Here is a 12561-nt window from a genome sequence, read left to right on the forward strand (position 1 = left end):
TCGATTGATTTCAATGGGGAATTTAGTTCTAGCCAGGCATTAAGTTTTTTTTAAGGTAACGAATAGAAAACTGAAGCATTATAGCAATATTTCTTAAAATAAAAATACATGTTTTTTTTTTATTATAAAAAATAAAGTCTGTCGACAGGCGGAAGTGACGTCGCTGCAGCGGTGGACCGGCCCGTTGTTTCTTTCCGTTGTTCTGGCTGACAACAACAACCGGGAGCCGAGGTAGGCGGAGGTGTGCGAGGCTGCGAGCTAAGAGAGGAAGAGGAACCATGCGCTCGCTCGTCGGCCTGGCCGCCGTGGTGGTGGTCGCCACCTTGTACCTGTACTCTCTGTCCCTCTACCTGCCCGCCGCCCCGCCGCGACGTCCGCGCGCTGCTGCTGCCGGAGAGGAAGGAGGGCACGAGGACAGCGCGGAGGAAAGCAGCAGGTGACCGCCCCGGTGTTAGCGGCACAAGATACAAAATGCTCTGTATTTGATACGTATACAGGGTCTCTACTCTAGCTACAGTGTTTATGTTGCACGCTGTAACGTTAGTATGTTAAGATGATTAATAGTGTCCTCACACAACACAACACTACAAAACCAGAAACACCAGTTACAGTGATAGTGCTGCTGCCGTGTACCAGGAACATACTGTACCAAGGAGTGACTTGTTAACACATCACAAACTGAGATTTGTGTGATATCTTCAGTTTTGTTAGTCTTCTGCAAATATACAACAACAATGATGATGATGAAATTGAGAAAGCAAACATAACCATGCTACCATCAATCTCTTGTTGCTGATGTTGCTCAACAAAATCAAATTACATAGCTTAGGCCTACATAAATCCCTCACTTAAATGATTACGATACGATACGATAAACTGTATTGTCCCGTTCAGGGAAATTTGTCTTGGACTCTGTAGCTGCGCCATAAATGCCTTGATGGCCACAATGACAAAAAACAACACACCTCAGCCATACCAACCCAGCAAACACAAGACATAACAGCATTGCACATATCCCATAACATAACACATATAGAAAGAATCTTTGAGTCAATAAAACAAAAGAAAAATGTGGAGAAAAAAAATGTAATTTAGCCCAGTTTATAGTGACAAGGAAATAGAAAATGATTTGTTTTTTTCTATGTATTAAATATTTAAATCATTAATTGTCAAGCAAATATTGATTGTCTTTTTAATTCAACTAAACATTCTCCTCTCTATAAACAATTACATCTAAATAAAATGACTTGAGTACTTTGGAGCTCCCAGTATCAGCATGCTTTAATTAACAGTGCTGACTGTTCACAGTAACATGATCTGGTGTTTGTTACTTGGTGAATCCTGCAGGTTGAAATTCCCGTCAGACTTGGAGGAACTGAGGGAACTGGCTGAGCTGCTGCAGTTTTACAAGACGGAGCACACTGCATACGTCCTGCTTCTCTTCTGCAGCGCATATCTGTACAAGCAGTCCTTTGCCATTCCTGGATCCTCGTTCCTGGTAAGAAAAAAAACAAATCTCAGATGTTTTTCTGTTTATGTTGGATGACAATGATGTTGAATAAAACATTTGAAAATGGATTAAAATTTGCTTTAAAAACTGTCATGCTTGGAAGGTGTAAATTAATTTAGGTTTGGATGAGAGACGCACATAATGGAAAACAGAAGAGACTTGGTTTGCATGTGGGAGGTTTTCTTCTTTAAAGAGGACACACTGCAGAGCAGAGGATAAAAATATTCTTCTTCTGCAAACAACAAAGGAACGTCAGATTTGCTTTTGTGTGACAGCCAGTCAGTGTAATGCTTTCTAAGTACATGAGTTCACACCTGGCATGAAACCATATCTCCACGTGTGTCTGTAGAGCCCACTTGTGATCATCAGATCTTACTTTCCCGCTCTAGATGCAAATAAACGCGTGCCTCATTTCTGTTTGCAAAGACTAAATGTGTTGTTTTTAGCCCGTCTGATTATGACAGACGCCAGATGGGTGTGTTGTCATTGGGCAAATCATTGTGTGGCACACGGCTCTGCCACGGTTTAATAAGGTTTAACCCTTTTGAAATAGTCAATTAACAAAAAGGAAGATCATTATGTGACAGTGTTGATAGTGACACCGCAAATATACATATGGGAAACACTATGAGAAGTGCAAATGTCTGAACAGGATGTGTGCCAGAGCTGATCATTACACACATATTGACGATGTGTATTGACACGGGTCTTTGTTTTTTGTCCAGAACATTCTTGCAGGAGCTATATTTGGACCATATGAAGGACTGCTGCTCGCCTGCGTGCTCACCACCGTGGGCTCCACCATGTGCTACCTCCTGTCCCAGGCCTTCGGGAAACGCTACATCGTGAACCTCTTCCCCGATAAAGTCTCCATGCTACAGAGGAAGGTGCGTACAGTACACTAGTACAGAATTGTATTTCTAAACTCACGAGGCACTGACACACAAGAGTTTAATAAATCTCAAGATGAAACTGTTCTGCCAGGTGTGGAGGTGTTCTGCATAGAGAGAGAAAAGATCTGCATATTGCTGATGGTGCATACAGTATTAATACACTGCACATCAGGCCTGCATGTTAATGCTAATTTGTTCAAGTAAAGTAAAGTAAAGAGTAAAAAGACAAATGTGATCTGAGATAACCACGGTGAGATGTAAACCACTCTGATCTCAGCTCTGCCTCACTAGCAACAAAATACACTATTCATGTTAAATACATCTTATTACAACAGGACCTAGAGGCAATACATCTAAACAAAATCCTCTAACTATTGGTTAGGGATTGGATTTTCCAACTCTTAATCCTGATGTTCCTAATGAAAACAGTTGTGACTGTTTTTAAAACCTCCTATTATATTTGAATATTGGTTTGAGCCTTCACAGGTTTATCACCTCCCTAAGGTCGTGATAATAAAAACCTCATGATTTCATAGTAATAATAACATCCGTGTCAACGGGACACTTTGTTTTGTACTGACTGTAAATGGAGGTAATACTATTTATCAGCAAAGTGAAACCACAGGTGTTGTACAGTTTTTCTCACTATGACAAAACAAAATCATGTTTCTTTTCACAGTCCTGTTAATAAACCACACAGCTCGTTATAGCGTTTACTGTCATCGCACGTTGGATTTTGTTTGTGAAACGGTGTGACATCAAATTGACAGCCAAGAGAGAAATATCAAAAGAGACACATAAACTCCCCTTCATGAATTCTTGTTTAACATCTCTTGTCTCTCTCAGGTCGAGGAGAACCAGGACTGTCTGTTCTTCTTTCTGCTTTTCCTGAGATTCTTTCCCATGACACCCAACTGGTTTCTGAACATGTCAGCCCCGATTGTAAACATCCCCATCACCTTCTTCTTCTGCTCGGTGTTCATTGGTAAGCATGCGTGGATCACCTAGCTGACGGCCTGTCAGAGCTGTCAGCAGACGATGTGGTGAGACTCCCTCTCCACACTCCTCACACTGACGGAATAAAAGAAGACTGACTGCCATTCATGCTTTATACTTGGTACCCCAGATCTGAAGAATCAAAATAACTTAAATAAAATAACTTATTTTATAATAGGTTTCATACCAATTAGTGATTACTTAAAGTGATACGCCAACATTTTTTTTTCGTGTCTTGCCTCACTCCCAAGTTGATGACAAGCAGATAGACACCATCCTTTCGACTGCGTGCAGTAACAAGGGAGATAAAGCCGGTATCGCCCGTAATTAGCTTAGCTCAAACGCTGGAAGTGTATAGGTAGTGTTAGCCTGCCTGCTACCTGAGCCGAAATCAGCAGTCAGAAGCTGATTTCATTTTAGCTCTAAACTCTGTAAATATATCACTTTATCAACATTTCAAACATTTTTAGGCGAGAAAGTAGCCGTTTAGATCAGCAGTGTGTCGTTAATTTGTCTAAATACCAGCTGTTTACAATTTTGTTTAGACGAATTCGGCGCTACTCAAGCTAGCCGTTGTGACCAACGCACTTCCGGTTACTTCCACAAAATAAAACACCCGTTGCCCTTTACATACAGAAAACCATGACGATAGAATTTGTGCTTTTACTTTGAAATAGGAAGCTAACCTACCCTCGATGTAGCTAGCTTGAACCAAAATAAACCGTCTTTGCTTGAACCCTCCGTTTTGACCGATCTCGTCCCTTTACCGGCATTTGACCGCTCAAGATGCCTTACCGGAGAGTTTTGTCAGCTCTGAGATGAAGATCGGTCCGTTTAGAGTTGCTGAAGAGTGTCTCTGATGACTTTAGGTGGAGGCAGGCTAACACTACCTATACACCTCCAGTGTTTGAGCTAAGCTAATTACGGGCGATACGGGCTCTCCCTCGTTACTGCACGCACAGTCGAAAGGATGGTGTCTATCTGCTTGTCATGGACTCTGGAGTGAGGCAAGACACGAATTTTTTTTTTTTGGCATATCCCTTTAATATTTGTCATGTCCTTTTCAGATTCTGACGTGGACCCACTAGTCTGCTGTGCTGTCATTGTTTGACATATGAACAGAAATTCTAGCTTTTTGTCACATTAAATCAAATAATAATTTTTCCAGTCTCAGTGCATCAAATTCACACCACAACACCAAAGAGTGTTTGTCTCCGTGCTTTCACAAAGACTCACCGCAGTTTGTTTTCGGTTTGCTTTCACAGGTCTCCTGCCGTACAACTTCATCTGTGTCCAGACGGGCGTCATGCTGTCCGAAGTGTCGTCGCTGGATGACCTGTTCTCGTGGGAGCGGCTGCTGCAGCTGCTGGCCATCGCCTGCGTGGCTCTGCTGCCCAGCGCCCTCATCCGCCGCTACAGTCAGAGGCGGCTCAAACTGGACGTCCCGTCACAGAATGGAGTGATCACAGATAAGAAGAGCCTTTGATTTGTTCTGGACATGACGTCCTTGTGTTGTGTTTCGATGTGCACTGCCTTCATGAGTGAATGTACATGAAGTGGAGACGCAGAACAATCTTTGTGCGTACGTGTGTGTGTATGTGTGTGTCTTTTATTTGGAGTGCTTTATTTCTCTGGGGCCACCTGGACATGGAAAAGGGACTTTAAAAAAACATGAGACTGTCACAGCAACATTTGAAACTGTGATGCCAGATGTTGGTGTTTCTGTATCACAACTGCATCTGTATATATGAATGTACAGAGAGGGATTTTAAGGAAAATTTACTTTTAAACTTTTACACAGTGCGAGTGTCCAAAGTGCCTGTCATGCAGATATCAACTTGAACTTCTACCTCCAGTGTGGACATGTGGACAGGTATAAATATTTAAAGCTATGAAAAGCCTGCCTGTGTTTGTGCTGGCTGGATGGTTCAGGTGATTATCGTTGTTGACTTTGTGTAAACAATGTTATTTGTAACTGAAATGCCATTTGCAGCATATATTGTACAATTTGAGGTTGTATTTGACAATCACATTTTACAATTTCAGTGTTAATTTTAAGTATGTGGGGATTTTTTTCCAACTATTTTTCAACTCTGAACCAGGTTTTTCCAGTTTGTATAGTGTAATTTAGAGACCAGTATTCGAAGGACCAGATCATCAAAGTGTGACTTGATAATGAGCTGGTTTCTTATGTGAAAGTGAACGTGCAGTTAAATCAGACAATGTGAGGCCTCTGTTAACCCAAGCCTTAGTATTTCCTCAGATGAAGATGTAAAATGTTCTCTCTTACTTGATATGTTCATTCTTTAAAAATATAATTCAGTTTGTCTGTGACATTTACAATGTGTCAAATCACAAATGATGCAATGCTTTATTTCAGACGTGGAGAAAAAAAACAACTTTGAATCAATAAAACAGAAAACATGTGAAAACCAACATTTTCTTTCAAATATTCTTTATTGCTCAGATCCAGGTTGCTCAGCAATACAGTTCACTCACAACTCAAAACAACAGCATGGCTGTTACCAGAAAGGCATGGATCCACAAGATGTGTTAAAATGGATCATATGTCTTGTCCAGCGCACAGTCACTAATTACCTTGAGGTGTTTGGGACCTTTTGGCCCGTGGGTAATGTAGGACTTGAGGATTTTGACCTACTGAGGAAACAAAAGGAATTTCCCAAATGGTGAAATGCAGTTAAGAAATGGATCCATGTAAAACCACTACTGAAAGTCTAGTGCTATATAAAGTGTAATACATACTGGATCACCTACAACAGTCTCATGCGATGCTTTGTGTTTTCTCATTGAACAAGAAGATGGGACAAAAAAAAAAAAAAACACTGCTGTGGTTCTGCATACATCTGACCAGACTTAACTAAATCCTTCCTCAGCTAATCTGTTTTTTGGATGGTTGTTAAATGCCCACTTTGCTGTTCATTCCCAAAGTCAGAATAATTGTAATCAATTTTTCTTAAATCATCAGACCTGGATACTCTGTCCCTCCTGCTTATCAAACAGTCACATCTACTTGCATTTTTTTTTCCTTTTGCCCTTCTGATATCCAAATATGTTGAAAACCCTAGCTAGAATATTTTTTTAACCACATTTTAACAACTAGTATTATTGGTAGTGATCTAACAGGAATGAATATTAAAGCAAAGAATCCCAAATACTGCTCCAGACATACTGCATTATTAAAATCAGTGTAACTGACGAGAAAACCAGATCAACAGAAAACAAGGTAAAAGCCTAAACTATCCAACCACCGTGTGATATGACTAACAACACTGTACACTGTCCTCAGTGATGTGTGTAGCTGTGGTTTTCTGGTAATGAATATTAATGTCTAGCAACACCCCACAAAACCTAGAAACAACTATCCTTGGAAGTTAAAAAAAAAAAAAAAAAAAAAGGTTACTACCCTCTCGACAAGTTCACCTCAGATTGCGGTCGCCTCTCACAAGGTGTCTCCGCAACCATTTAACACCACAGCCAAAATCGAACCAGCCAGAGGGAAACCTGCGCTGTGATAAAGAGCCAAAAACACAAGAGAGACAGAGGTCTGGAGAGTTCCTCCGTATTGCAAAGAAAAGAGCCCCAACTTCAAAACTGCTCCTAAAAAACAAACAAACTACTACTCCTGACAATCAAGCAAACCATGACAGACAAACTACAATTTTCCAGTGCTACTGTGAAAAGCCGTTTCCTCCTCCTCCTCCTCCTCCTCCTCTTCCTCCTCCTCCTCCTCCTTGACATGCCCTACTACAGTGAAGCAGACCACCACAGGAGTCACGCCTTCGGGGTAGAAGTAGAAGCACCGTACTGCATTCATGTGGGTAAGGTCAGGGTATTTTAATCAGGTCTGGTGAGCTATTGTAATTAGTATGAGGTACTGTACCGGCTGTGGAGAGGCTCGCTGAATCAGCCTCAGGCATTGTGTGAGTTTCATAGACCTTTATGATTTATTATTATCTTTGTTTTATTTTATTTTATTATTTTTTACGCACTGCTAGTTTGTGTTCACTGGGACAAAAATGATCCACCTTATCTGATGACAAGAGTCTGCGCTCCAAAAGTAAAAATCAGCTCTCAACAGTCAAAAGAACCCCAAAGACAAAACACTAACTTTCACTATGTCATTCATTTATTTAATACTTTTGCCCTACATTGGTTTTAGTAACTAAAAGTCAGCCTTGGATTCTGAGAGGTAATTCTGAAATGTACAGCACAAAAAAAAAAAAAATAATAATAATAATATTGGTAGACTGATGAGAAAAGCGTTTAGAGGTCATTTTTGAGGGAAGCTGTGACGCTCTAAGCTTCTCTCACCATTTCGCACAATGCAGGTGCAGACTGGTAAGTGTTATAGAGAGACGATGCATTTAAGTGACTCTATTGTACATGTTTTACAGATATACAGTTATCTTGTCGTACACAGTGACATTTCAACGACTAGAGTTGTTCTACATTCTCTACACAGAAGACTAGGGTTTTACACCATGTTCAAAAAGTCCTGTCAGTGTATTTTTGCAGCTTTGTGTTTTCTTCAAATCAACCCCAGAGTATGCTGTTATCAAATAGAGCTGGTAAGATTGAGTTGGGTTGTTATAAAATGCTTTTTTTTTTCACAAGTGAATAAACTTCATTGTTTTTTTGTGTGTTTGTTTTGTTTTTGTTTTTTTTGTTGTTTTTCTTTTTTTAAGTCTCAAAAAACCTGGAGGTACAGTTGGGAAAAACAGGAGGTACAGTTGGTTAGTTTCTGTTTCTATCAACCGATTTGTAATAATTTCTTTTTCCTTTTTTTTATGTCTTTCGTTGATGGTGAAATCAGTACACAACATCCACATTCAGAACCACTTCGGACAGGTATGTACCCCTTAGATCCTGCTCTTCATTCCTTACTAGCAGAAAAAAAAATCGACTTGGAAATCCTTTGACATGTATCATTAAGAGGTTGTTTGGCGTCCAGGCAAAGACAGTCCAACAGAGTTGACTACGGTTTACAAAGTTTCACTAGTCAGCTGGACCTGAAGAGCTTAGAGATTACTGTAGATCTTTTTCTCTTGATCTAGTTTTTTTTTTTTTTTTCATAAAAAAAAAAATTAAAAACGCTCAAAATGATCAACAAGGTTAACAAGGCATACAAAATGTGGAAAAAGGGGAAATGAAAGATTGGACTGAGGTACCCTGAAGCCTGAGGTAGATCACAATACTGACATGCGCACTGTTCACATCATGACCAATGTTAGCAAGGTCGTTCACTTTACTGTTCTCCTATTTTTTCAGGTTTTTATTTATATTATTATTCATAGTCTAGTTTTTCAAGAAAATAAACACTTCCCTTCAAAATAATATGGCAGTGTCCCACTGAGGAAAAAAAGAAAAGGACTTTGTTTTCTTTTTGTTTCTTATCAATAGCTCTCATCACAAAATAGGAAAAAAATAGATTCATAAATATTACTCTCTCTTTTTATATATATATACAGACACACACATGCGCACACGCACACACACATACACACACACGGAGGAAGCTGTGCGTATTGGCAATAACCTTGCGTCTGGAAGATGAAGCCGATGGGTGATGTCTGAAAGGTGACAAAATAAGGCAACAAGCTTCAATGGTCTCCAAAGTAAAGCACAAAGGGGACACCAGGACCTGCGTGTCCAGCATGCTCGCGTAGAGCAGGTAGGCCAGCTCGCCAAAATAAAAGAGCAAAAAAAAAAAAAGAAAAGCAAGAAAGAAAAAGAAACTCAAGTGAGGATGAAAAGAAAAGAGCGCGAGTGAGAATGACAATCTGTGTGTCTGTGCCTCTGGCCTGGCCCTGCTGGACACGGCAGGGGCGATATTTTCTAAAAAAAGGCTGCATATTGTACATTCACAGCTGTCATGCCGTTTTTTAGAAAGCTCCCTGACAAGAGAGGGTTAAAGCCAAACGCGGCTGCGGTCACGTTTGCGGTTGTGTGTGTACCACAGGTCATACAGTGCCTCCCTATATGCCCCCCCCCTCCCCTTCCCACCCACTCACCCACCCCTAAAATTTTTCCTCACTGCCACTCCACACACCACAGGTCTGCACCCCTAACCCCCCCTACCCCACCATCACCTACTATTTTCTCCCCATAACCACCATCCACCCCGGCCCACCCACCCCACCCACCCACGACCCCTTTTCTGGGCCCTCAGCTCACATTTTGTGCTGGCCCTTGTGACGTCCTCATAAGGCCGAATGTGTGGCAGTGCACATTCAAAAACAACCGGTTGCCTGTTAACAAGCAAAGGTGCACCTCTTAGTCTATTTTCTTCATCTTTTTTTTTTTTTTTTTTTAAAGACGTCAATTTTAGCTCTGATCGTCAAGTCGAACGCCTTTAGAGGCATCAGTTTGATTTATTTTTAATACATCAGGACAAGGATGAATGTAGATATAGTCGTACAGCATGGGAGAGTGATACCAGCTGACTGGTCCAAAAAAAAAAGAAAAATCCCTCGGTGGCTTTTAACCTCTGTTGAGTGAAAGTGGCAGTCAGTTCAATGTTATCAAAAGGCTACAGAAACAAAAGTGTTTCTTGACAACAAATATTTTAACCCTATAAAAAAAAAAAAAAAAAAAGGAAACACGATGCCAGATGAGAGAGAGTGATGAGAAAGTGAAGAAGAGATTAGCAGAAAAGAAAGAAATAAAAAGAAGTAAGTGTAGCATCAGGTATGAATGGTGAGAGACATTTCAAAGGGACGTTATCTTTTGCGTTGGCACACACACAGGCTTGTTACAAAGACTCAGAACCATTCACCATATTTACTTATAGGGGTTTTCTTTTCTTTCTTTTTTTTTGATTTCAGTGACCTAAAGTGTGAACAAACAGGGGAAACTCCTTTGTGTGGCTGCCACAGCCCAATCAATGTCAGGAACAAGCAAAATATTAAAAAAATGCACCAAGTCGTACTGCCATTTTGATAGAAAATAACAGTGCATACTCTCAGTGTTTATCTATATACTTTTCTACTCTGTATTAATACTGCTAAGGATATTTAATCTTGCAATCTGAATATCTCAAACTCTTGTAAGAGAAGGTCCATTGTCACTCGCTCTCATTCTAACCAAAATATCAATCACAATGTCTTTATATGCTCATGTTAATACAGTTGCTTTATCCATTTGTTAGGCCTATGTTAGTCCAACTAAAGAGATAACGTTATGCAGGGCGACATACTATTTCTTGTTAACCTTTGTTTGACTGTCAAGTCAACAGTTCCCAATTCTCTGCCATTTCCATCTTTCTTGTTGATTTTTTTTTTTTTTTTTTTTTTGGTCTTTTCTTTTTGTCGTATTGTATCAGTATGGTTTCTCCCACTCTATCTGCTCTCACAGGGCTGGCAGTGCACACAATGCCCTCAGCCTTTGGCTCTCACTTGTCTCCCCCCTAGTAAAGTTCTTTGGTTTTGATCCCGGTGCTGCTGGTCTGCCCTGCATGTCCCCCTTGGCCTTCACCTTTGTCTGGGTAGGTCTCTGTCCGTTTTGGGAGGGCTACATTCATTGGCTGGCGCCCACTGAAGCCGCCCTTGCTGGTCACTTGGAGTGGTGCGGTGACACGGCGGCGCCCTGCTGGTGTTTCTGTTCCTGCTGTTTGACCTGCTGTATGATCTCCCGGATCTTCCTCTGTGCAGTCTGTTGCAAAGACACACACGTAGGATGGGCTGTTAGCCGAGTGGTGACACAAGACACACAAGGTGTCACAGGAAAAGAGGAGACAGTAAAGAACCACCACAATGCTAGAAAACTGAAAACAAAAGAATATTTCAATTAAATTCAATGTGAACATCTATTTTCTACATGTAAATATATCTGAAAACAGACTATAGACACTGATACATAGATGACTGTCCAGTTTATGAACTGCACAGGTAGTACATGACTATTATAGTATTATAATTCTCAATATACATTTGGACAGCAGTACAAAATGGAAACCTCTATATGTAAACTGGACACAAAATAATTAAATCTAATAATTTGGGGAGGGGGTTTTCACTAACAAATAATATGACAAACATAATAATTATTAGGCATCAACAGTCACCGGACAAAACGAGGCCACACTTTGTGTAACTTTTAACCATATAATAATACAGTCTTCGTCAGCAGATAAAAGATGTCCAGTTGCCATGGAGACAGATCTGAAAACTAAAGAGCTATTGTGATTTCCCTGCATCCCTCTCCATGACAACAGAGCAAACTGCACCTGCTGATTAAGACCATGTGATGTGTGTAAGAGCAAAAATAAGTGAGTGAGTGAGTTCTTGAGTTGTGAAAATAATAATTGTGTGTGTGCCTTTACTAGCCCGACCCCAAACAATCACGTTATAAAACAATATACGTACATTATACATCATTCCTGTATGAACTACATCTTTATTTCTATTTCAGCTGATTCTTGCTGCACAGACCTTTCCCCACGTTTTATTAACAGATGCGTGCTATGCATTTGTTTGCCCACATAATAACGAGCGCAGTTGTTCATTTCTCGTTCGTACCTGGCTGGCAAAGAAATGCCCACTGATTTTCACAAAGACCTCGTCGTTCTCATCTGGAGTTTGGTCCCGCGGTACGATGACCTCTGCACTCGTAAGGTTCTGAAGCTCGTTTACCTGAAACACAGACGCAGACATCAGAGGTTGTCGTCTTCTTCCCTGAATGTCACCTGCAGCCTCAATCACAAAACACCGTGACGTCACTGACTGAGAGACGAGGTATCAAATGATGGTCGACTGTGTCTGATGAAACCAGACAAAGGAGGTGCTTCGTCATGTGAAGTAGGAGCACGATTACTGTTCATTTATTTAATACATTCAGTCTTTTCTGAATATAAATAAGGTTGCTGAGTTACTTTTTTTTTCATGACCACAGTTCAAACTACAGTATCCTCAATGACCATGAAAAAATAAAAAGCTGAACAAAGAACAACTGCTCCTCTCTCCTGACTAACAGTCAAAGATTTTGAAGACTGTGGCCTATGTGTAAAAAAAAAAAAAAAAAAAAAGCACATAAATAATAATGGACATAACCATTAAAAAGTCCAAGTGCAATTTCATTAATTTCCACAGGTAGTAAGTCGGAAATGCAACTGTTGTTTCAAACCCTGACCCTCATTTTGTTCAA

The 12561-nt window shown here is 40.4% G+C and overlaps 2 protein-coding genes across 4 annotated transcripts in view; one reads left to right on the plus strand and one right to left on the minus strand.

Annotated features, from left to right (window-relative positions):
• The first annotated feature begins 201 nt into the window (after window positions 1-201).
• On the plus strand, window positions 202-5821 carry tmem41aa (transmembrane protein 41aa). Its single transcript, XM_083996645.1, has 5 exons — window positions 202-436; window positions 1348-1498; window positions 2236-2397; window positions 3250-3388; window positions 4665-5821. Exons 1-5 carry the CDS (start codon window positions 279-281, stop codon window positions 4883-4885), a joined length of 831 nt encoding a protein of 276 aa, XP_083852771.1. The 5' UTR covers window positions 202-278; the 3' UTR covers window positions 4886-5821.
• A 3757-nt stretch (window positions 5822-9578) lies between these two features.
• Window positions 9579-12561, minus strand: part of igf2bp2a (insulin-like growth factor 2 mRNA binding protein 2a) — a 47100-nt gene continuing 44117 nt past the window's right edge. For all 3 annotated transcript variants that reach the window (XM_083996248.1, XM_083996247.1, XM_083996246.1), the window contains exons 15-16: window positions 11937-12050; window positions 9579-11070 (exon numbers count right to left, since the gene is read on the minus strand). In XM_083996248.1, the coding sequence (XP_083852374.1) occupies window positions 10972-11070; window positions 11937-12050 (213 nt within the window). In that variant the 3' untranslated portion in view covers window positions 9579-10971. The remainder of the gene's footprint in view (window positions 11071-11936; window positions 12051-12561) is intronic.

The sequence above is a fragment of the Trachurus trachurus genome, assembly GCF_905171665.1.
Source record: "Trachurus trachurus genome assembly, chromosome: 21".
Lineage (NCBI taxonomy): Eukaryota > Metazoa > Chordata > Actinopteri > Carangiformes > Carangidae > Trachurus > Trachurus trachurus.